This window comes from Notamacropus eugenii, chromosome 4, assembly GCF_028372415.1.
Source record: "Notamacropus eugenii isolate mMacEug1 chromosome 4, mMacEug1.pri_v2, whole genome shotgun sequence".
Taxonomy (NCBI): Eukaryota; Metazoa; Chordata; class Mammalia; order Diprotodontia; family Macropodidae; genus Notamacropus; species Notamacropus eugenii.
Window position 1 is genome coordinate 201,952,883 of NC_092875.1, and position 26,821 is coordinate 201,979,703.

A 26,821-nucleotide genomic window follows, 5' to 3' on the forward strand; every position below is an offset into this window, starting at 1 on the left:
AGAGGGGGGTGGGGCTAACATACCTACACTGATGAGAAATCCAAACAAATAAGTAAAATGACTCCTCCCCACCTCCCCGCCCCCAGCCCCAAATAGAGCTAACTCGCTGGTGGGGCTGGTGAGGAATTAAAAAAAAAAACTAATTAGGAAAGGGCATGGTACTGATTCTGTGTTGTATCCTGTCCTCCAGCTTGTTCATAGTTAGGTCAGAAAGGAGAGCATCAGTATCTGAATCACTCCTTACAGCCCCACCTGGGCTCTTTGGGTGAGGTTCTCCTCCTCCCAACACCTGCTGATTTCCCGCTTACTCACCTCCTTGTATCTGACTATGCCCCAGGACAAGAGATACATATATAAAAAAGAGTACATAGTAACTGAAGATCACAGAACCTAAGTGCCGAATGTAGAGACCACTGATCTGTCCCCACATCGAGGAAGCGATAGGGCTAGGACCCAGGTCTTCCACCAAGTCTGATGTCCTCTTCATTATATAGATCTAGAATGGAAAGGGACCTCAGAAGCAATTTACCCTCATTACCATCCCCTCATTTTACAGATGAAGAAACTGAGGTGAAAGGAGGTTAAGTGACTTGCCCATGGTTACACAGCTAGTAAGCAGAGCAAGTCTTTTGACTCCCAAGTGTACTTTCCATTGTTCCAAAACTCTTCTTCGGAGAACTGTATCTAAGACAACTGTTAGGCAGCTTGGATTAGGCCTATTGGGGAGAGTACCTGAGAGTATGTTTTTAAGCTGCAGAAAAGCTGTTTTAATGCAGGTTTGACTGTATGAAGGCTGTAGAACAGAGCTTACAACATTCAGAATATTCCACAAGAAGGAATGTGATGCTCCTGAAAATTTCTTAATTTCCAAGGCACTTTGCTTAGCTATTATTTGGATCAGAGAAGATGGGCCTTGTATGTATTTGATCTCTGTTGAATTGAATGGTGGCTAACATGCTAAGAATTCCCTGTAAGATGCATATAATCCTATGAAAAGTAAAGCAGAAGAGGATACTGGATTATTCATGCATAACTAGGAAAGATTTCATAAAAAGAATGACTACTAGATTTACAAAACCAAAACAAACTCTACCCATAGAAAACCTTTAAGAGTTTATATGTAAATTTACACATATATAACATGTAAGCTAAGACTGGTAGGAGAATGCAGGGGCTAGGGGAAGAAAGGTATGCCAAGAATTCTAATTTGATGACCCTGCTGGTAAACTATTTTGCTCTTTCTGGACTTTTGTCACTGTGTTAGGGATTTCTGAGGGTGGCAAAAGAGCTCAAATCAAGGTGCCCTTATGAGCCTGTAGTGACTGTGAAGGTCCCTGAGGAAGGGGGTGGGGCGGGGCTCACCAGAAGGAAAATGTTTCTGGACTACACATGGGCTTTGAATGAATCCATTTTGTATTCTTTGTTGTGTGATAAACTTGTCCTATATTTCATGTCTTATTATCTTGGAACTGGGAAGGGAACTGAAGTCACCTAGATGAGAACTAGATATGAGCCAAAGTCAGATGTTCTCAGGGGAACCCTGGGTTAAGGGTGTGAGTCAGAGAGTCTGATTTATTATTGTCTCCCAGATTAAACCTAGTCTGTCTTCAGTCAACACATGGGTTACAAATAAAATGGTAGACATTCCTTATCTCTAGTTTGTGTTTAGGATAGTTGGAAGGACACATAAAATGCTATTAGAAAAAGTAAGGTAAAGAAAAAGCAAGGGTGGTTACAATAAATCAGGGACCATTCAGACTGAAGAGAAGGGATTAGAGAGAAGTGGGATGGAAGTTTTATGTGCCACTGAAATGACCACAACCAAACTCTCTTTCTCATTCCCCTTGACTCAGGCCCACCTTGAAAGTAGAGCTTTGGAAATCATGAGATCTCATTTTGGTAAGGCCGATGGAGAAAACAGTTTCTCATTTTAGACAGGCAAGGTCTTGGGCTATTTATTTAAATCATTTCCCTGCCAGAGTGGTGCAGTGGAAAAATGGACTTGATCTAGTCTTAGTTTCAGTCACTGGATAGTATGGGCAAACCACTCAACCTTTCTGAGACTGTCTCCTCATCAGTAAAATGGGAATGCCCTCATAGGCTTGTTGTGAGGTGCTATGAAAAATGATAATACTATCTAAGTGTTGGAAATTCTTATTATTGTGAACCCTCTAGATTGCAACACTGCCCTCCTTCTCATTAACCTCCCTGCTCAGTCCTATAATCTCACCAGAACTGCTGTTGTGTTCATCCTTTGTTTTCGAAGACGACCCTGACATCAGAGAAATAGTGACATAACTTGCACTTGACTTTGTTTTGAGTGAGGGAGGGCTGTGCAGGTCACCAGCCTCACTTTCTCCTCCTGAGCCATCTGGGTTCAGTGACCAGATGTTCATCAGGATGACTAGAGATGGCCCAGGATGCAATGGGAGACCTTGGACTTTTCTAAGGGTAACCCAGCTCATCTTCTCCCTTCTCTCTCCCTCTCCCCTTACTTTGGGGTTTATATAAATTGGCTAGATGTACTTTCTTTCTTCCTTCCTTCCTCCCTCTCTCCTTTCTTTCCTTCTTTGTCATTCTCAAAACCTTTAACCCAGTGCACTCTGAAGGCCATAAGTTGAGCAACAATAGGAGTCTTTTGTATGTATTTTGAATTTTTCATTGTAAATAAAATGTTAGTCAAGTGGCACAGGTACTGTGGATGGAGAGCTGGACTTTGGAATCAGGAATATCTGAGTTTGAATCTCAAGTATACTTACTGGCTATGTGACCCCCAGCAAGCCACTCAGCCTTTCTCAGCCTCAGTTTCCTCATCTGTAAATGAGGAAAACAGTACCTGCCTCACAGAAATATTGAATATGTGTATACAAACTTTTAAAACCTATATAAACATTATTATTAGTTAAAATGGTACCAAGTAGGAATTGCCACAGCCCTACGGCATGCCTGCTAAAGATGGCACATGGACTAGTTCACTGCTGTGGTCATGTGCCTTTCACTACCATTAGTACCAGTTCTGAGAGTAATCAGAATCTTCCCACTCCCCAGGTTATAAGAAAGGCCAGGACCAGAATGTCAGAATCTTAATATGCTGCACTTTTTAAAGCTTACAGAACCTCTCCCTTAGATAGCTCTTCCCATCCAAGCAGTTTTCTATTGTTCTAATAATCATTTGCATAACTCAAAGTTAATAGCATTTTAAAGTTTCCTGAACATCACATGCATGCGTGTGTGAGCACACACACACACACATACACACACATGCACACTGTAAATAAAATTTGATCCTCACGGGAACCTTTTGAGAGTTACTATTATTATCCTCATTTTAGATAAGGTACCTGAAACTTAGAGAAATTAAGTGACCTTTGCCAACTAGGTCATATGTCTATTAAAGGTTGGAGGCAGGATTAGAACCTGAACCTTCCTGACTCTAAGCAATAGGATCCTAGGGTGAGACCTGGCAGGAACAACTGAGGTCATCAAGTCTATTTCACAGGTGGGAAACTGAGGCCCAGAGAGATTTAAGTGATTTGCTTGTGATTATGTAGGCAGTATATGGCAGAATCATCCCATCTCCCCATCCCAAATCTAGTGATCCAGCTGCCTGTGTTCAACTGATAGCTCTTGAGAGCCATGTTTGTACTTAAAGTGTATCTAGAAACTAAGTGGAATTATGTACTTTAAAGGCCAGTTTTGTGTATGTGTGTGTATTTAACCTGAACTGACATTCTTTCCCTTTCTATAATAGTTATTTTATTTTCTCAGTTCTGAAATAAATTCAAACATACTGTTCAAATTTTTTTTTTTTGTCAGTATACCTTTCCTTATGACTTTAACGCAACATGTCAAAAAAAAAAAAATCACCTTGGGAGGGAAAGAGAAACCAGAACTGAGAGTTTATTGTGGCTCCCAGATCTTTGCTTTCAAGCGACAAGCATGAAGACCAAGAGAGTGAATCCTCTTCCTGGAATTCCTTGTCCCTTTTACATACAAAGGAGATTGGATCATGGACTAGCTATCCAAAGAATGGGGTGAGTAAAGTCAAAAGATTCTCAACCAAAGGTTTTCTAGAGCAAAACCCAACATTTTCTGTTGTACCTAAAAATAAAGCAGTAGTTGATGTATGTACAATTGAGCTTGGAGTGCCGTGCCTTCCAGCAGGTAGACCTGCCTGCAATCTGTCATCTATGTCCTCTTTAATGGCTGTCACCAAGCTCAATACATTTCAGGTATCTAATTTACGGATTAAACTTTCATAATTTTAGCTTCCTAGTAAAATGGTCATTTATCTCCTGCTTGGATTGTAGCTTATGGTGTCCTTGGGCAGTCATAAAAGTCCAGGGGTGTACAAATCCCAGCAGATACTCAGGCATTTTACTGCTGGGCAAAGTAAATTTTTTTTTGCTTTTTTAGAACTGAGAGAGTGGGATTGAGGAGAGAATTTGTTGCCTCGGAAAAGTCTTGGTATCTTGGAGATTTTCTCCACTTGTTTTTATACAGATGTAGTCCAGGCTTGAGTCTGATATTCATATTCTGATATTCAAATATCACATGTTTTCCTTCAAAATAGCTCTGCTGACAAGACTTAATGAGACAAATGATGAAATTCAACTTAGTGGCAATTCTTCACTGGATAATGTCAGAAAATTGGAAGAATACTTCCTTTTGGAGAAAAGGAAAATTCAGTCCTGAGAAATGTTTCTTCCAGGGTTGGACAACTTTCACAGAACCGTTTGGGCAAAGTCCTACAGTGGTAACCTTCATGGCAGTTTTTAGGGATGACATGATGCAGCTGTTCTCTGTACCCTGAAAGAGTGTAAGGTTATTCTATAACTCATCAGAAAAGCAGCTAGCTGTTCCTCTTTGGTAGTTGTATGCTAACTTCTACTTTTTGGTATGTTACCTGAGCTGCCCTAATGAGTCTGAGCCTTGTACAGTAGAAATGTAAAATGAAATTGGATACCTTCATTGGAAATATTCTTGCCAAGCAGAAAAAAAATAAACACTGGGTAATTTCAGTTTGTTATAATCTCTGATTTAGATCAAGTGTATTTTGATTTCCTCTAGCCTATTCCATTATTAATAATAAATGAAAAAAATAAAAACACCAGCAACAATAATAGCTAGAATATGTATAGTGCTTTAAGGTTTGGCAGACTGCTTTACAAATATTCTCTTATTTGATCCTCACAACTGTGGGAGGTGCTATTATCTTACAGATGAGAGAACTGAGCCAAACAGAGGTAAACTTGCGTCAGGTCATGGAAACTAGTTAATGTCTGAGACAGGATTTGAATTCAGATCCTTCTGACTTCAAGTCCATACTCTCTCTGCTGTAATACCTGGTAGCCTTTATTAAAACTCTCCTTCTATCTCTTACAGAGTGGAGATAATAACAGAGTTCTTGAAGAATATGTCAGCAAAATGCAAAGTCTGTAAAGTTCTATTAATCCAAAAAGGTTCTGAGTGCAGGGCGGAGAAGAAGGAAATAGGCATTTATATAGCACTTACTATGGTGCCAGGCACTGTGCCAAGTGCTTTTTACAAACATTATCTCATTTGATCCTCAAAAAAACTTTGGAAGTAGGTACCCTTACAGTTCTTATTTTACATTTGATGAAACTGAGTGAAATAGAGGTTAAATGACTTGTCCAGGGCCACGCAGCTGGGAAGTGTGTCTGGGGCTGCATCTGAACCCTGGTCTTCCTGATTCCAGGCCTAGTGCTCTATCCACTGCACCACCAGCTGCCTATAACTGAATAAGATGCATATCTGTCATAAGAGGACCAACTAAATAAGTTCAGAAAGGCTCATAATCAGAGAATAGATCAGCAGGCAGAGAATTTTTTGGCCACTGCCAGACATGACAACTAAGGTGTGGTCTCTATTTGTGGGGAGAATACTGATGCTAATGAAATCACAGACTTTTTTAAATATTGAAGAATTTTTATTTTATTAAGACCTCGAATTTTCCCTGTCACTCCCACATCTCAGAATTAAATAAAAAAATCTTTCACTTCTCAAAATCATAAGAGGTCACTTATTCTGTTTCATGTCACTCAGCTCTTTGGGAATGGCCAGGGATCCATGTCAGCAGTTTTAACTTTTTTTACAGGAGAGCCATCTCTCTCCTGTCTGAGCTCTATGCTGCAAGCATGACAATTGCCAAAAATGTGATTTTCATTTTCCAGGTCGCCCACTGTATATGCCTTAGGATTTCTGATTGATAAAGAGTCTGCTAATTCCAATTGTATCTTAATCTTGCCTTTACCACTATATTTCAAAAGATAAAAAACAAAGGTAAAGGAATTGTGAAATGAAAATTAACTCAAACCATTAAGTGACAGACTATAGGAATAATACATTTTAACTACAAAACAGAAAATGAGTTTGAGAAACTTAAAATGTGCAGCTGTTTCTAAGAAACTAACACGTAGCTATGCCTACGCTATAAAAACACACAACAGTGACATCTTGTGGGGACACACAAGAAAGAACAACACAAGGTCACATGCTTATCTGGTAATTTAGCCTAAAAGCAAATGTACATCACTGTCAATACATAAAGTTCAATATATAACCCATTAATAACATTATTTAGTAGATATTACGCTTTATTGTCTTTATTAAGATGAATGATGTTCTTCTCTGAAGAAAAGAAGCATATACAATAGATTACGTTGGGGAAAAAACCCCTCTAAACGAGAGTGCAATCAATTCAGTTAGGTCCATGGCAGTCTGTTGATGGAAACAGTTGTATGAATAACCACTTTAGGAATTTCACTCACTCAACATAGCAATCCATAACATTTCAGGGCAACATATGTCAGACACTAGACAAGAAATTAAAGTGGAGAACATTAAAAAAAAAACCAACCAAACCAAAAACACCACCAATAACTCAAAACCATCTATTATTTAAAAAAAAATACCCCCAAAACCTAACACAATGCAATATAATGACGCTAGAAAGGTAAAACACATGTTTTTAAATAAAGAAGCCTGGCCTTTTTTCTTTCATCTAACAAATGACCTGGAAGAATATTTAATACACAGAGGTGAAGATTGAGCAACTATTATGTGCTGCAATACAGTACAATGATTTGGAATAATATTCTTCTGATTTGCTCATTACAAATATCTTATTAAATAGAGGTTGATCTGGCTCACAGAGAACGTAAATCACAGTTTGGAAGATGCAGGATAATTATATCATAGCATTAGTTGAGTGTGGCTGATTTTTAACCTGAGTAATCTAAGTAAACAGATTACAAGGTAAGAAACATACAAGCTAACACAAGGTCTATAGGATAACATATGCAGAAATGTTTCTTGAAGCTATATTTGAGCGCCGGTTTCCAAGTACAAAATGGATAGAAATGCTTAAAATATTTGCTGAATAACAAAGTAGTGGTGATGGAATTGCACACAGAATTATTAAAGTGTGTACTACTTGGCTTTAATGTGCACTTAGAGAATTGGCTGTTGGTGTCAGAAGCTATGGACTTGTAAGTATATTCAGGAGAGAGGAATGGTGAGTACGGAAAGGAGGGTAACAGCTCCCAAAGCAGTACTATGCTAGGCAGACATCCATAGGTAATTTAAATAGTTTGTACTTATCAACATTTGATAAGAGTAGCACATAGCAGCAAATACAGACAATGGCATTTGTAGCTTCTAGATTTTATTAGACTTTACACAGGAATGGGTGTTTCTATATAACAGCATCAAGGAAAGAACTAGAATGTGAGGGAATTATTACATAATATCAAATAAGCTTTCATTTCATGTTATATAACAGTACAGTAGCAAAAAACCTTTGCAGGAGCAGTAAAATAATTAAGCAGTATCTTTAACAGAAGGTAAATTAGAATAATTGAAGAAGTTGGAATGACTGGAAAAAAAAGAGACAAAAATGGATGTTCTCTCCCCTTTTGGAGCCATTAATTAAAGCTTATCTTGTTTTCAGTACTTACACAGCAGGCATCGCCTTCCCTATTTGTGTTCTCCATTTTTTGTTTTGTATTTTCATTTTTCTTTCAGTAGTATATCACAAACTCTGAAGTCACTTAAATGCCATGGGAGGCACCAAAGCAAATCCCAGGTGAAGTAGCAATGGGGTTGGGGGGGTAGGAGACTGTAGATGGAGAATTCCTTCTATGAGGTAAGCTTGGAGTAACTTGGTGGGGAGAGTTTACGCTTCAAGTACTTGAGAATGTACAGTGGAAGACAGCTTACAACAGTGATTGCTGACACTTTCCACAGGAAGGTCACAGTTGTGATAAAGGCAACATCTATATGATAAAGAAAAAGAAAAAGGTCTAAGTGAAAGAATACAGGTTTCAACTTCCTTGATATAATACCAAAGAACATTTTCTGAACTGTTTGAACATTTCCCCTCAAGTCTTTTATAAAATCATGGGTAAATAAATACACAAGTCCAATTTTAAATTTCATGCTTTTCCTTTATTTTCTTTGAGACACCATTTCTATTAACTGTTCTTAGAATTAATTCAATTAAACATTTCATAAAGAGAAATACTAAGTATAATTATTGTCACCAAAACTTATCAAGCATTCACCAATGCACAGCACTAGGCACAACTGTAATGTTTCCCTGAATGCTTGTGAGACACTTAGTCCTAACTTGCTATTTGTAGTAGCTTTTCTTTTTTGGGGGGGGGAGGGGAAAGAAGGGGTTGCCCCATTAAATGTGTAACATTACAAGAAAATGGCACTGGTTATGACCAGACCAATCTAATTTTACATGAAGGGGGAACATGGAAAATGTGATGATGTATTTTAAAATTCTACATGTTGATGTCAAGAAATAGCACAAAGCTCACCATGTGGGAATTTTGTCAATCTTTTTACCTGCAAAAAATGTTGGGGACATAATTTGACCTGTGGTACACAAGAATCCATGTAACAAGTACCATGTTATAAGAGTTCTTCTCACTTAATAGTGAACACATAAAAAGTATACTGAAAAATCTTCAAGAATGCTTTTTCAGCAGCTTGTAAGTTTTTTGAGGGCAGAGACAATTTTATTTTTGCCTTTGTATCCCAATGCCTAGTAAAGTGCCTGCCACAGAGCAGGCACCTAATACATTTGTGGTAAATTGAATTTTCATGGATTACTTGTTAAAATATAAAAGAAAAACCTGAGGCAGAATAAATGTCAAATTATGGGCATAAAGAAGGAACCTTAAAAGATTACTTCAACATGAGCAAATTTTTTAAGTGAGATATTTTTGGATAAGATTTTACTCATAAGGCTGAATAAGGTTTGGTATCTTGGTAAAAACACCTTACAAAATCACTGATCAGCTCATACACATACCCACAGTGGCAGGAGAGCATTACAAACCAGAGGCAAAGGAGATTAAGTGACTTTTTACATAGTGAGTTAGTGAGACAACTGAAAAGTTAAACAAAGATCTGATTTTTCTTGGCAATTAACTCTCAAAAGACTTCTGTCTTTATTAATATTTTTTTCTAATGTAAGAAAATTGTAACTTCACCTACCTAAGAAAGCTCCAAAAGACACTCTGCCTATACCTGTCCAAAACAAGATGGAAAATAAAAGGATAGAGTCATAGACAAATTAGGAAATTAAACAAAAGAAGTGATTAGCTAGTGAATAAAGAGAAATACTTTAAAAAGCTATAACATTCACTGTACATAATACATTAGCACTGGTAGTATTAAGCAGACAGATTTTTATCTCCATTTCTTTACTTTTTATTACCTGTAGCACTGCATTCATTTCAAAAACACAAATGAAATGCAACAAGTAATTTACTCTTCCTTAAGAGCCTTGATACTCAGCTAAACACATGTAAAAATACAATAGAGCCTTTTGAGAGATATGTTAAAAGGAGAGGTTCACCTTCTTAGAAATCCTATAGCTTTCAGAGATCTAATCATGCTTTGCCATGATTAAGGTAATGAAAAATGGATATTCTTTCTAAAGGGTCAGCTTTGAGGTCAATTTTAAGGAAAATGGCTATGTGGCCAGCAAGCAGCTCGGGGGTTTTAGTTGTTCAGAATCTGTAATTTCCCTGGAGCAAGGAAATTCTAGTAGGGAAATAAAGCCCCTCCACCAATACAGAGTAACCGTGGGGTTTTTTTCTCTCCAAATTATGTCATACTCTTAGAAAGCTGCCTGGGAGATGTAAGAGGTGAGGTGGCAGAGTCCTGCGTAGGCTCACAGGGCCAATATGCGTAAGATGCAGGATTTGAACTCAGTTCTTTCTATGTCAGACCAGTTCTCTAGCCATCACACATGCTGCTTCTCAGTTTGGTCTTTATCATATTTTGTAAATGATCTGTCTGCTCAGGATGGCTGTGGGATAACCTTACTTTTTATATCTTTTCTGTTTTACTATTTCTCTTTTGTGTGTATGCACTCTGTGTATATATAATACCATGTTAAGAAAATGTGTACATTAAAATGAAATGCTGTAAAAATAACCTACCATTTCTTTCAAGCTTGGCTGAATTAACTCATGCTCATAAGGACATATATAAAAAGCATTTATTCAAACAATTCGAATGGCCGAGATGTCAAAATTGGAAACAGCTACTGTTCGTGTACCACAGGGCCTTATTATATTTTTTATGATACCAAAAAGTCTTATTAAAACTATTGCTGCTATTCTGGTATTGTTTACTATGGTTCCCAGTTTCTAAGCAAACTATCCTTCCAATCATGATTATCTTAAATACGAATTTGTTTATTTTATTATTACTTAAAAATATTAGAATATATCAAAATTGGGACAAGGCTAATGAAATTTCCCTCTCAAATCTGGGATCAGAGAAACTCATTTTGCAATTTATAATTAAAATATAAAAAAGGAAACAAAAACATACTGAATATAATTTTGTTCTGGATTGATTCTGGATTAATTGGACTTTAATAGTGGTACAAATATCAATAAAAATAACATGAATAACTCAGAAAGAATTTTACTTAAACTAGGAATTTCACATGCAATTAGTGAATGTTTTTTGTCTGTTTTTCTCCTTACAGAGATTGTCTCCCATCATTTCCTCTTGCCTCACTTTCTCTTTCTTTTCATAATCACAATGACAAACATGGTCTCTTTGCAGAATACCTTTTACATATCTTCTTGAATGCTTGAATACTCTTCTTGAATACTCTGGTTGACTAATTTCCCAAACACTGACACATAATCTTTCACATATACAACTAGTCTTGTACCTTTACATATATGGACGTATGCCCTCACAAAGCTGTGCATTTTGACACACATAAATCCCAATTCATGTAGCTCATTCTCTCTGGCCTGGATCTACCCTGATTGCTGCTTGTATCTATTAGCCTAACCTGGAAAGGGGTTTGAATGATAGAGTGAGTCAGTGAGTGATAAAAGGAAGTATCAGGTTAGGAAATTAAATAGATTCATTGGGCTTTTTGGAATTCTACATCTGCTGAGTTAGGTGTGGGTGAAGAGAAAGTATTTGATTAGGGAACGGCAGAGACATTCCAATGTGGGTATGAAGAGTGTTATTACAAAACAGAAAACCATCAAAACCCAATTCCCAGAGTGGACTCCTCTCAGAGGGAGGGTAGCTATGGCTAAAGGCGGAAGATGGTACAGGGAAAATTTCTACTTCTTTCCCTTCCACTATTCTTAAGGAACCTTAGTCTTCTGAGAAAAAAAAAAGACCCATGGCTTGACTTTATGACTGCAAAAAAGGTAGTGTGGGCTATTCATCCCTTAAACAGTAATGGAGGTGAATGCAATAAAAGCTGACTCAAGAAAAAAAAGAAATTTTCCCCAAATAAAAACACAAGTGACTTCAATAAAGAAAAAGGATGGTTACATAAAGAAATTGGCTAAATGGAATCTGTCAACTAACTCAGAATTCAAAGACATTTATAGAAAAGAGGAAAAAGGTAGTTGAATGAAGATATCCGGGTAAAATTAAAGCAAGCAGACTTGTGATGGATACAAAGGATAACAAAATTGTCCTGCATCACTACCCCCACCCCCAAACCTCCCACTGTTAAAAGTTGTATTAAGAAGAAGAGGAGAACGGAGGAAAGACTGGATGGGGTGGATAGTTTGACGGTAAGGAACGATGGAAAGAAGGTGGAAATATTCATATCCTATTTACTTTTCTACCAAGAATGATGATCTTCAGAATGAAAAAGATAGAAACAAAATGGCTAATAGGATACTGAAATAAAGATAATGAGGTAATGGTGTGAAAACAAATAGTCACCCCCAGGTAAGTTCATATTGTCAGGACTGGATAATCCATATCTGAAGATACTGAAAGAACTTATGATTATCACTGACAAAACACCATAGCTAATCTTTGAAAAACAAGTGAATAGAAATTGCCTACTACTGCTCTGTGAGGACATATACCTTGTTCAGGATAGATATCAGGGGGTGGGGTCAGATAACATTGACTATTAGGAAGATATGCTGTGTAAGGAAATTCAGGAACAAGAAATAAATTCAGACTTGAAGTAAAACTTAACATTTAGAGTTATCCAATAGCAAGATGAAGCGCTGGATTCTTCCTCACTGAAGATCTTTAAGAAAAGGCAATATGACCACTTGTGTCATATACTGAATAGATTGGATAGACTTTGAGGTCCCTTTGAATTCTGAGGTTCTGAAATCCTGTGATTCTACAAGTGGAAATAGACAAATGTTCCATTTTTCAAAAGAGGGAAGAAGGATTCTTTAAACTGTAGACCAATGATCTTGACTTGAATTGCTGGCACACTTCTTGAATATGTTAATAATAAGATGCTTTGTGAACATGTAGAAAAGGAAGCAGTAATTGGAACAAGCCATAACAGGTTAGTTAAGGACAAGTCTTACGTGACTTAAGGAGCTTGAAGCATGCACGTCTATGGCAAAGTGCTGGACCACTGTAAGGGATGAGGCAGCACGGTCAGATATTACCAATGTGTTCATTTGCTTTGCTTAGCTATTCATTTTGCTTTGATGGAGGGTTCTCTTGGGAAAGGGCAGGAAATCATTTGGAAGGGATGGTTATGTAGAAAAAAGGAACATCAATAAAACATTTAATTAAAAAGTCTTGCCAGATTAAATCTATTTCATTTTTAGAAACCTTGATAAGACTGATACATCAGGATACTATATCTGTACTTCAGCAATGAATCTGATACTCTTATGAATTTCTCTGATACCTTGACAGATCTGTGATTTCATACATAGAGGTACTACTTTCTATGGTACAAACTGCTACCTATCCTAGACTTCACATCCTGTGCAACTTTTGTTCAAGCTCTTCTATAAACCTTCATGGGGGGGTGTCCCCTTTCATTCTGGGGTGCTTCTTCTAGACAGCTTGACACTGGATGGTGGCAGTGGGGCATATGGCCTAATTCCCCTTCTCATTCTTATGGGCCTACCTTCTCTTTATGAATATTTTTTTTAATCCAAGGATAAGATATTTATCAGGCAGAGGGTCACTGAACAAAGTTATCTCAATTTTCTAAACCTATAACTCACTGAAAATATCCTTTGGGTCACCTCCATATTCATACTTACCATAAGCTTTTCTGGTGCCCTTGGAATGACCTAAAACTTTAGTTCCTTAGCAACAGTGATATTCTATGACTTTCAGTCATACCATCATTGAAGAATATTGATGTTAAAAATATGGGTGGGCCTTTCTTTCAGGGAGAAACTTGGGGTTATTAAAAGCACTGAATAATTTCCTAAATATAAACCAGATGGCCTGGGTTCTCCTATTTAATTCTGGGCCCATTTTCACTCTCAATTAGGAATGTCCGTCCAAGATGTATGTACTGTTGGACCAGCTTTACGGCATGTGTATTCAGCTGCATATCATAGCCTGGGCAATAGATATTCTTCATTCGTTGTACGTATGTGTGGTTTTTTCCCTGTGTGGATATTTAGGTCAAATTCTATTGAGTGATTATGTATCTTATTTTGGAAGCTCTGCAGTGTTTTGGGACCTGATACAACTGGCACAATGTCATCCACAAACAAGAATAAGTGGAGGATTTTACCATGTATAGAGAATCCCTCTTCCATCTGGACTGAAAGACACACATCTTGGAGCTGAAAAGAGACCCTATAGACCATCTCATCCAACCTGTACCAGAATAAGAATACCTTCAACACATCTGACATGTGGTTATTTAACTTTTTGTTTGAAGACTTCTAAGGAAGGAGAATCTGCCCTTCAGTGAGGCAGCCTTTCTGCTTTTCAATAGCTCTAATTGCTAAAAAGCTTTTCCTTATTTCAAATTTAAATTTGCACACCTGTAACTTCTATCCATTGCTCCTAGTTCTTCCCTTTCCATGTAGGCAGAACAAATTTATCTTTTCTGTTATACGACATCTTTAAATACCTGAAAGAAGCTATCAGGTGTACCCCTGAGTCTTCTGTCCTCTGGGCTAACCATCCTCAATCCCTTCTACCAATACTGATGTGGCATAAATTTCTCAACCATCTTCCTAAAATTTGTCATCCAGAATTAAAACACAACCTGGCAGATATGGTTTCACTGAGTACAGTGGTATTTTCACCATACCAGTCCTAGGTACTATACTTCTCTGACTGCGGTCTAGAATTCTATTCGGTTTCTTTGCTGCCTCAGCACACTGCTGACTCCTATTGAGCCTGTAGTCCATGAAAACCCCTAGATAATTTTTTGGACAAACTGCTGCCCAGTTCTGCTGCTTTCACCTTCTATTTGTGAACACTTTTTGAATCCAACGGTAAGACATTTTATCAGACAGAGGGTCACTGAACAAAGTTATCTCAGTTTTTATGACTCTTCCAAGAGTCTTGCATGACTTTAACATATGCACAGGAAGTACCTTTCTGGAGAGGTGTCCTGAGGTTACATTTTGCTCTACTCAACCAAATGCTTTTTTATAATCAACAAACAACTGCTGCAGAGTATCGCCTGCAAAAGATTGCCTATTTTCTCATACTTTCTTCAAGGATATTGCTGATGCAAGTCTGGATTGCTCTCAAAAATTTTGTAGAGATAAATACAAATATGTATGAGTTGATCTCTGCTGATATCTCTTAGTCACCATTAGAAATTTAATAGAGATAAATGTTAAAGAGACTCCAGAACAAGGGATGAGATGATTTTGTAGTATTCTACTTTGGTCAGAGCACATCTGGAATATCTGGAGTCACATTTTTGGAATAATGACAAATAAAGAGCATGTCCACAGGAAGGAGGTCTAATGAAGAGACCTGAAATAATTTCCAGTAAGGATTGGCTGGAGTAGGCATGAATAATATGGAGAAGACTTAGGGTAACAAAAATATGGACTTGAAATAATGGAAAAGCAGTTATGTGGATGAGAGATTAGACTTACTTGGTTTGGCCCCATTGGGCACAATTAAGATGAATAACCAGGAAATTTCAAGGAAGCAAATTTTGACTTCCTAACAATCAGAATCATTTCAAAATGGAAAGGGAAGCTTTGGAAGGCTTTTAATTCCCCATTTCTAGAGGTCTAAGAATAGTCTTGATGACTACCTGTTAAGGATATAAAGGAGGTTGCTCTGTCAGGGATGTGTTACATTAAATGGCTTTTGTGATCCCTTCCTGCTGTCAGATTATTTTTTTTTTTACCTGTTTTGCCTGTAGACAATCAATGATATATGGATAGATCCAGAGTCTGAAGGGCTGGGTAATATTGGGACATGTGGGAGTGTAGGTGGAGTATGGGTCTAATAATTAAGATGAAAAAAATTATGTCCTCTGGAGTATGTGAAGGTTGAAATAACATCCCTCAAAAGAGTGGATAGATTAGGTAGTTTTCTCTAACAATTTTAAGTGTTAATAAGATCCCTACAGGAACTTAGGATACTACATAGTTTAAGTATTAATGGGGTCTGAGACAGGAATAGGGTACCCTATAGTTTTCTGCCATCTAAGTCAAATACCTAAGTAAAAGGTTGATTATAATAAAAACAAAATCTCTTCTAAAACTGAAGGAGAAATAAGCATGAGAATAATATGGTATTTTATGTATCTGGGCTACAAATTTGGTTAGCATTCTTCCTTCAGATCAGATACTCTGTTTTAAATGTGAACATAATATAAACTAATTTTTGGAGCTGGAAATATTCTTGAAAAGCAATATAATTTTTAGACATTCTATTCACAGTCAATTCACAAAAATCTTCTTAATTTCTCCAAATAAGCTGTATGATAAATGTCCATGTTTTGAAACTTTTAATTGATTTCATATGCTGATATGTAATTCAATACTTCATGTTAAAATGTAATGATAAATAAAACTTAACCTCCCTCCTCCCCCAACCCAAAGAAAAGATATACTAATCTTATAGGCAACTTACCAAAATATTCATTTAGAAAAGCAAGAGAGGCCACATAGCAGCCAAGGCTGAGGAATTCAGCCACCACCATTAACCAATGCCATGTTCTTATGGTGAGGGCAACCATCAACAGCTCAGTCAAGATTAGGGCAGTGAAGGAAATGGCAACAACATGGACAAATTCAGATTCAAAAAGCACCAGGGCTCCATACATTAGAATACCACCTGAAAAACAGGTTAGAAATGGCTAGCAATTACCACTTTGTCAATTGGACTTGGAAAGCTATCTTAGTTACAGTGAAAATGACTATAGAAACTACAGAATAATAGTGGACACCTTTGATCAGATAACCTTCTTGCTGATTTTTTAAGAACAGAACTTGAAAAATACAGGAAATAAGTGCAAGAACTTTTAAAAGCAAAGTTAAACATGATATAGGTATAATATGTTTTACCCTGGAATTTGAATTGGGTAAGCCATACAAATAACCAAATCAGGAAGTATGCATAATGAAAACTTTTAAGAATGAAAATGAAATGGAAGCTTTTAATATCCAGAGGCAAAAAAACCCTATAAACCCTTAGCAACTAGTGTAAACAACTAAACATTTCAATGTAATATATCTGATTCACCTATTAATTACATTTTCAACAATATCTCATTTATTTTTAGCACAAAGGCAGTAAATGACTTTTAAGTGATTATATAATTTAGATTTCTTAACCAATTCAGCTATAACCCTATAAAAGAAACCTATTGTGCACGGTAGACAAATGTGATAAGCACTTGTAAATATTTTCCTGGATTAGTATTTAATTAAGAACAGGTTGATTTTTAGATGACATGCATCAAAAAAAATATCAATCCACACTACATTATGAAGAGGCTTGGCATGCTGCTAGAATATTGATTTATGAGGTAAATCGAAAAAAATATATAACAATTGATGAAATTTTAAGCTTTGGGAATTTAACCTGGAACTGAAAACAGTATTGTTTTGTTAATGGAAGGGAAAAAAAATTAGGGACGTCACCTACCTTGGTAAATACTGATTAAAACCCAGATGAGGAAGGTCTTAAATGATAAGGATCGTCCCTGAAAAAAATAGTAGGACAGGCATTAAGCATAGTAGAAAAATCTGGTTGATTCACGAATTTTCAAAATAGTTAGCCATGACGGGCACATTTATCTAAAATGTGTAGGCAGCGGCAAAAAATCAACATATAGAAACTTTATGACTGGTTTAGTCAACAAGTAAAAAAGAAACTCTTCCCCAGCAACCAAAGAACTTGAGATATTTGTATTCTTATGTTATAATTTCAAAGATGCTTGATGGTCCCCCTGGATGAATCAGCAGTGGCTTTGAATGCTTTAATTTAAAAATTCTTTGTTCCCCATGTGATTAAACAGCAAGTGATATATAAACAGACATTTAAATGCACTAGGGGAGCATTCTATGGTGAATCTATCCCTCAGGTGATTAGTTTTATAATGTGAGTCTTGCTTTGTAAATACAGATTTTCATATACTAGACTTTTAAAAAGTGGGGCATGATTGTACTAGTATTTTTTTAATAAAGACTAGACAGGCTTCCATTTCTTGAATGGAGCTAGTCACACACACATTGCTATATAATATATTGCATTATCTATAATATGCTAACATAATATAGATAGCATTCCTATCATGCCCTCTAACTGTGGGTATTGAGTTCCCCAAGACTGTCCCAAGGCTCTTACTTTCAGTCTCTACACTCTCTCAGTAACCCTATCAGCTCTTATGGTTTTAACTGTCATCTCTATACAGATGACTCACAGTCTTAGTCTATATATCCAGCCTCAGTCTCTATCCTGAGTATCAGTCACATATCAATTCCCTACAGATCACAAATTCAATATGTACAAAATTAAACTCACTGTGTTTTTCCTCAAACCTACCCCTTTTTTAACCTTCATCATTTCTGCTGAATGTACTATCATTTTCCAGTCTCCCAGGTTTGTAACCTTGGCATTCTTCTTGACTCTTTACTCTCTGTCACCCCACATATCCAACCTTGCCCTCTTCACCTCTTTAAGATTACTGCAAAGGCTTCCTAATTAGTCTCTCTGTTTCAAGTCTTTCCCCACTGCGGTTCATCCTACACACTGCTGCAAAAGTGATTTTACTTCAGCACAGATTTGATCATTTCACTCCCCAACTCAGTAAACTCTCCAATACCTTCAGGATAAAGAATAAAACTCTCTATTTACCTTTCAGAGAATTTCACAACCTTGCCCTAACCTATCTCTAGTCTCATTGAACATTAACCCTCCCTGGTATAGTCCAACATATGACACTCTTATTTTCTATCCCTGAGTCTTTGTATAGGCCTTCTCCCGTACCTAAAATGTACTCCCTTCTCATCTCTGCCTTTCTTCATTGAAGTCACAGTTCAAGCATCATCTTCCACGTGAAGCTTTTACTGATCCCTCAACTTCTAGTGACTTCCTCCAAAACTACCTGGTACTTAAATTTGTATATACTTTTACTTATTATTTTGATATTTATCTTGTATAAATATATAGATGCACTTGTTGGCTCTTGTATTAGAATGTATTGCAAATAGGAACAACAATAACTCTGGGAAATAGGTGCTATTGTTCTTATCACAGCTGAGAAACTAAGGCAAATACAGATTAAGTAACTTGCCTGATGTCACACAGAGTTAATAAGTGTCTGAGGCCATATTTTAACTCAGGTCTTCCTGACTCCAGGCCCATGCTCTATTTACCACATCACCTGGTGGAGAGGGTGGCCACAATCTCAATCCTCTCTTTCATTTAAAATTTTCAACTTTTTTGGAGATAGAGAAATGCACAACAGCATTTTACATACATACTTGTGTGGAAGGCTGAATGTTAGCTATTTTCCCAATAGAGAGAAAACAATTAGGAGGCTGATGAAGTGCAATTCTGTTTATAATTTGATTTTGAAAGATAATCACATTAATTTACTTCAGATCCTATACTGTGATTATAAGTGTCAATATGTGAAAATACTGGTATCTTGAGTCTCTGTTGTAAGTGAAGATGCCAAATTCAAATATACTTTTGAAACTCAAGCACATCATTTATTGGCAGGTATTAATGATTTTAATGGAGATAATTAAATTTTTGCTATCTAACTGACATGTAAACAGGCCCTTAATTAACAAATTTTCTAATTTGTTCTCTGCTGTGGACAATAGTGAGTTTAGTCTTTGGCTATGCTAGATTTTGATTTCTATGCACGTATAACAACACTATTGAGGGATTTTTTTCTTAAAGGAATCTACTTTCTGTTTTATGATCAAAGTTAGTAAGACTATAGCGAACCTTGCTGCAATGGCTCTATTATGTGAAATATTACTGTCTACAAAGAGCTACATGGATATACGTGCTATTATGTTCATTAATAACAGTTATTTTTTGAGTTTGGTAGATCAAAACTGTATGTGGGATATCATCATATTCCTTATGTATTTATTTCATTCAAAGGAACCTTTTGAATGCCTAATAGTCTCAATGGAGGGAGCAGGCATCAGTTAGGTAAACAAACGATTATCTTGAGAATGTAAATATCATCGTCCTTATAAATTACTAGATTAGCTGGTTCACAGATGTTAGTTATAACACGAACAGAATAAAATGCTATGAGAGGCAGCAATGTTTAGTGGTAAGGGACTGCAGCATTAACCTATTCTGCATCCAAAGAGTCCACCTCTTGGCCTGGGTTGCCTTCAGCAGCCTCCCTTTTTACTGTGACCTCTGTCCACCAGCCAGTAGGAGCAGAATAAGAAACAACTCAGAGGACTGGCTTCCTACCTGAGGGACAATGTAGATATCTAAATGATCCCTGTCCAATCTCGCCACTGCCAGCCTCGTTTGCCTAGCTTAAGTCAAACTGTTCTTGTAAGATGTTTGAAGGGAACACCAAAAGTTATCTAATCCAGCCTATATATGAACAAGAATACTCTGATATCTCTGATTTGTGACCATCCAACCTAGGCCTGAAGACCTAAAATGATGAGGAAACAAATACTTCCACAGACAAACCATTACTCCTTTGGACAGCTCTAACTGTTAGGACATTTTTCTTTACAAGTCTTATTGGGGTTCATTGAGGAGAAACTTCTTAGAGGAAATATAATTTAAAGGAGGTACAGTTATAGCATGAAAGTTGTGCTGGGACCCATAACTGGAAAATGGAAGGTCATCCTTTCTTCAAAAGAAAGAGATCTGTTAAGAGTGGTAGAGTAATCTGGTGATCTTCAACTACCTAAGAGATGGATAGTTCAATATGAATAATACCTGTGATACTCCATGGCCTATCTTAACAATATTAGAAGATGTGGTCAACAGCTGCTGATAGGAAGGTTATTTTTTCCTTATTCTCATTCTATGTTTTTGGGGGGGATGGGGAATAGCTCTGATTAGAAAGATTTTCCTTATATTGGGCTTGAAATTTACCAATCTGCAACTTTACTTATTCATAGTTTATCCTTTGGGGTCTAAGCTCTCTTTAATAAGAGAGACCCTCCAGAAAACTGCACACAGATATCACCTCTCTTGACTAAATATTCCTACTCTTATTAGGGCAAACATGGTATGGCATAATCTCCAGTCCCTTCCTCCTCCTCTGGACATGCTTATTAATGTTCTCCCTAAAATTCAGGCCCCAAACTGAACACAGTCCTCCAGGCGCAGACTGAGCAGAAGAGAAGAGTAGAACTCTCTCATCTGCTTCCCCTTTCTCCTCTCTAGGGTAACTTCTGGCATGGGTGCGTGGCGGGTGGTAAAATCACAGGTTCACAGACTTAGTGATAGGAACTTAGAAGTTATCCAGTCCAACCTCCTTATTTTACATAGGAGAAAATATTTCTCTCCAGGTCCTCTAACTCCAAATTCCAAGTTCATTCTACTGTACCGTGCTGTATCCATAAAAGAAAGAGGAGGTACAGTTGGAGAGAACTTGTAAAAAGCAATGTCCCAGAGACAGATCATAATCCTCTGGGGCTTCTGTGGATTAGGAGGTGTCTTCAATACTTCCCTGCCCCTACCCTTTACCCACAATCTGCTCTTACAAACTGACCAAAGTTGGGTATCTGGATTCTCAATGCAACAGCAATAACTTAAGACAATCATGATGCAGTAGTGCTACTTTCTTAAATCTCTTCTATGTGAGTTGATGTTTTTAGGTAGAGAGAGTGGAAGGGAAATCCTGCAAGTGTAATATAAATAAAGATTGGGTGGGTAATGGGGAAGACCAGCGTGAAGAACAGCCTTCCAAGGATACAGGGAAACTGTGTTTGATGATAGTCACTGTTGTGACTTAGGTAAACACAGAATCACATAACAGTCTAGCTGGAAGAGACCTTGGAGATCATCTAGTCCAAACCTCTTCATTTAACAGACAGGAAGACTGAGACTCAGAGAAGGGGAGGAACTTATGCAAGATCACATTCTCTAAATTAGTTGCAAACCTAAAGCTCGAACCCAGGTCTTCGGATTCAGAGCCTGGAACTTCTGCTTCTTTTACCCCATGGAACAAGATCTGAATGCCCATAATGGTATTTCTGAAAGGCACAGAGGATCCAGACATCTTGGCTAGGAGGAGGAAGAGAATAGTAGGTAATAGAAATAACCATCAAAAATAGTTTAGAGAGGATGGGTCTAGTCTGATCTTAGAAAAGGAAGCAGAGAATCCATCCACAACTTAGCGTAAGTTAAAAATGGACTGGATATAAGACAGGTGGGAAGGGATGGATGGAAGTGTACAGACCAAGGGAACCATAAGAATAATTTCTAAATTGGACTCCATTCCTTTTCACTGTGCCTATGTTTGCTCTACTTCTTTGTGCTTATGTATCCTTATCTATAGTAATGCTGTTTTTTGAGGGTGAGTGGAGAGAGAGAGGAACAAAATAAGAAAATCTAAAAGCAGCACTTATTTTGTGAGGCTGGCTGGCTTATGACATAAAGTTGTAAGGTTTGCTAAGAACAACAAAAAGTCCTTTTAAATTTATGTTCAGAAGGCACAATATTTTTGCCTAATAGAAAGAAAGAAGAGCCACTCATCTCCTATTACCTGACACCCTCTAACTCAATAAGTTCCCATGGTACATGAGACACTTTTGGGGGTATGTGACTGACATTTTCAAGTGATAGTTAATACATCAGATGACAGAATAAGGATATAAAAGCATCAATAATGTCCCCTTCCCCTCAAATAAAATTTGATAGGAATGGACACTATATTTACATTTTAAAAACCAACTACATAATGATGTAATAGAAGAAGCCTAGCTTAACAGAAGTTCATGAAAATTTATTTAGGAATCTTAGTTGACAGAGAACCGAACATGAGTCAACAATGTGATACGGTTGTCATTTCAAATGCTAACATAATCTTAGACAGAATTAATAAAACAAAGTAATAGTGACTATATGCTGTGTCAGGTCAAATAAACTTCAATAGAATTCTCATATTCATGTTCTACATTAACATTCATCTCTATGTGCCACATTTTAAGAGGGTCACTGACAAACTGGGAAATATCCAGGAGAGTGACCAGAATGCTGAAGAAACTTCAAGTCAAATCATATGAAAATCTGTTAATGGAATTAAGAATGATTTATAAAGACAAAACTTGAATGAGATCTGATAGCAATCTGTAAATATTTTAACGACTATCATTAGAAAGAGTAATTAAATACATTTTGTGTTGTTCCAGAGGAAGAACTAGACCAATAGATGGAATTTAGAGGTAACAAGCATGTGCTAACAATTATGACTGTCCAAAAAATGATATAACTTACCATATGAAATAGTGAGGTCCCCATAAATGAAAATTATTAAGCATAGGCTGGATCAGTACTTCTCAAGGTAATATGTACTTTGGACTAAATAATACATCTAAGATCCCTTCTCATTTAAGATTATATAATTCTATGATAAGAAGGATTAATAAGTAAGGGAAATATATTTTACAATTACAGAGTAAAGCATCAAAGCAGAAAATTCATCTCAAATGAATAAATCAGGTATCTCAACCAAAAGAAGCTCCACATGTTTAAAGAATTAATACATTAGAAAATTTTAAGAGAATGAAAAAACACTAGAATGCAACATGGAGAAAAATAGATGCTTAATGTGAGATTTGTCTGATAGCAAGCCTCTCTTTTTTTGCTCAAGACTAATCCTGCTTGAGATCACATTGCTGACTTGTAAAGATCTAATTTCTTCATCCTAAAGGGAAGAATTGGAATTTATACAGTTAAAATTTGGCTCTCAGATATTAGAATACAACTTGGGCTTGTCAAGAACTGGGAAACAGATACCATTCAATCTGATAGTTGAGCTTATTGTGTCAAACATGTGCCTGTATGCCTATTACAGAGGTCAGGGTCAGGTAATGTAAACATTACTTACAAAAACCCAGAATTTGTAAAAGACACAGCTGAAGTCTGAATGAATGCAGTATTTAGGATTGTTATCCAAGAAGAAGCTATTGTAGAAGTTAAACAGAATGTCTTCATTGTAGATATAATTTTAAAAAAATCTACATGATCCCCATAGGAGATTTATACTCAAGAGCCAGTGCTCTCGGTGAAGATGGATGGGGTTGCTGTGATAAGTCACCACAGAAGGGGTTTGGGAACCCAGGGCTTCCCTTTCCTTTACACAGAAATGATCTGAAACTCTTGGACTTTCCATATTCAATTTACTTTGGCTCCTGGGGGAGGGCACAGGAACATGTGCATGTTTTTGTAAGCAGTGATCTAGTTTCATTAAAAAAAGTAAACAAAAAAATGATAGATGGCATTTACATAAACACTTACTATGTGCCAGGTACTACGCTAAGTGCTTTATACTGTATGTCATTTGATGCTCACAACCACCCTGGGAGGTAGGTGCTATTATTATCCCACTTTATAGAGGAAACTGAGGCCAGCAGAGTTAAGTGACTTGTCCAAGATCATACAACCAGTAAGTGTCTGAGGTTACATTTGAATTCAGGTCTTCCTGACTCCACTGTCCCACCTGGCTGCCTTAAGTTTCTATTTCACAAAGTGAGATAAAATATTTTAAACAGCTATATGCATATACATGGTAATCTGAGAAGGGTGGAGAGAATATTAATGACAAAACCAGAAGTGATAGTTTAAAGAGACAGGACAATCCTGGAACTATTACACATCTGAGAAAAACATTAATTTTGGCCTGTCAGTGTAATACCAAATATTGAAAAAGAGTTTTTGAAGGTCTGACATAATATAACTAAGCAGATAGTTTGACAATTTAACTCCAAGGTTTCTTTAGAAAGCTAGACCCATTAAATTATGAATCAGTCTTTGCATTCATAACCATGAGTATTTCAGAAATATATCAGATGGCTCAGTTCACTATGAATCATTTGGCTGATTCCAGTCCCCAAATCTCAGACTACTGTGGTTTCTCATGGAAGGCCACAAATCATCTTGGATGAAGTCTTTTGTATGGTCATGAAAGGGATGAACCTGCAAATTTCTTTTTATACTTACAGCACCTAAGAAACTAAAAGTGATTATACTCATCATGATGAGCAGACTTTAGTAATTTAAAGCAGAGTCTGGGTTTCAGAGAAGTTACACACCCAAGTTGTTTCATAAAGTACTACAATGAATCATCTCTTGTGAAGAATAAAAATTCCAAGTTGGAAGAATAAAAAAAATGTTTATATTATATTCAAGACTGATTTTTGACTTAGTCAAAAGAATGTCAGATTGGTAATGCATGTACTATATAAATTCTCAGGCAAAAATCCCAACTAAATACATATAAGAAATAGATTCATATAATCATAGAGCTCAAAGGGACGTTAGAAATTAGCAAGTAAAGTCTCGTTATTTTATAAATGAAGAGACTGAAGCCCATGGAGCTGACTAGTTTGCCCAAAGTCTTGAGTAAATTACTGGTAGAGCTGGATTTAGAAGTGAGATCTCTCTATATGATGGTACTTCCACAAAGAGAACTTTGCTTCACTCCCTGATACTTTCTTTCTAATGAAAGACACTTACTCTTGATTTTTTTTTTAAATTTATTTAACTTTTAACATTCATTTTCACAAAATTTTGGGTTCCAAATTTTCTCCCCATTTGTCCCCTCCCCCCACCCCAAAACACCGAGGATTCTAATTGCCCCTATCATTAATCTACCCTCTCTTCTATCATCCCTCCCTTCCCTCGTCCCCATCTTCTCTTTTGTCCTGTAGGGCCAAATAACTTTCTATACCCCATTACCTGTATTTCTTATTTCCTAGTGGCAAAAACAGTACTCGACAGTTGTTCCTAAAACTTTGAGTACCAACTTCTCTTCATCCCTCCCTCCCCACCCATTCCTTTGGAAGGCAAGCAATTCAATATAGGCCATATCTGTGTAGTTTTGCAAATGACTTCCATAATAGTCATGTTGTGTAAGACTAACTATATTTCCCTCCATCCTATCCTGCCCCCCATTGCTTCTATTCTCTCTTTTGATCCTGTCCCTCCCCAACAGTGTTGACTTCAAATTGCTCCCTCCTCCCACCATCCCCCTTACCCTGCTTATCCCCTTCTCCCCCACTTTCCTGTATTGTAAGATAGGTTTCCATACCAAAATGAGTGTGCATTTTATTCCTTCCTTTAGTGGAATGTGATGAGAGTAAACTTCATGTTTTTCTCTCACCTCACTTCTTTTTCCCTCCACTAAAAAGTCTTTTGCTTGCCTCTTTTATGAGAGATAATTTGCCCCATTCCATTTCTCCCTTTCTCCTCCCAATATATTTCTCTCTCACCGCTTAATTACATTTTTTAAAGATATGATCCCATCCTATTCAATTTACTCTGTGCTCTCTGTCTCTGTGTGCATGTGTGTGCATGTATGTGTGCGTGTAATCCCACCAACTACCCAGTTACTGAAAAGTTTCAAGAGTTACAAATATTTCCTTTCCATGTAGGAACGTAAACAGTTCAACTTTAGTAAGTCCCTTATGACTTCTCTTTGCTGTTTACCTTTTCATACTTCTCTTCATTTTTGTGTTTGAAAGTCAAATTTTCTTTTCAGCTCTGGTCTTTTCATCAAGAATGCTTGAAAGTCCCCAATTTCATTGAAAGACCATTTTTTTCCCTTGAAGTATTATACTCAGTTTTGCTGGGTAGGTGATTCTTGGTTTTAGTCCTAGATCCTTTGACTTCTGGAATATCGTATTTCACGCCCTTCGATCCCTTAAAGTAGAAGCTGCTAGATCTTGTGTTATCCTGATTGTGTTTCCACAATACTTGAATTGTTTCTTTCTAGCTGCTTGCAATATTTTCTCCTTGACCAGGGAACTCTGGAATTTGGCCACAATGTTCCTAGGAGTTTCTCTTTTTGGATCTCTTTCAGGTGGTGATCTGTGGATTCCTTGAATACTTATTTTACCCT

At 36.9% G+C, this 26,821-nt stretch overlaps 1 protein-coding gene across 7 annotated transcripts in view; it reads right to left on the minus strand.

Annotated features, from left to right (window-relative positions):
• Positions 1-6,610: 6,610 nt before the first annotated feature.
• Positions 6,611-26,821, minus strand: part of ATP9B (ATPase phospholipid transporting 9B (putative)) — a 481,309-nt gene continuing 461,098 nt past the window's right edge. For 6 of the 7 annotated variants that reach the window (XM_072604052.1, XM_072604049.1, XM_072604051.1 and 3 more), the window contains 4 exons: positions 17,398-17,455; positions 16,381-16,584; positions 9,532-9,564; positions 6,611-8,297 (listed from right to left, as the gene is read on the minus strand). In XM_072604052.1, coding sequence (XP_072460153.1) covers positions 8,161-8,297; positions 9,532-9,564; positions 16,381-16,584; positions 17,398-17,455 — 432 coding nt within the window. In that variant the 3' untranslated portion in view covers positions 6,611-8,160. The remainder of the gene's footprint in view (positions 8,298-9,531; positions 9,565-16,380; positions 16,585-17,397; positions 17,456-26,821) is intronic. The other variant, XM_072604050.1, reaches the window with a different exon arrangement.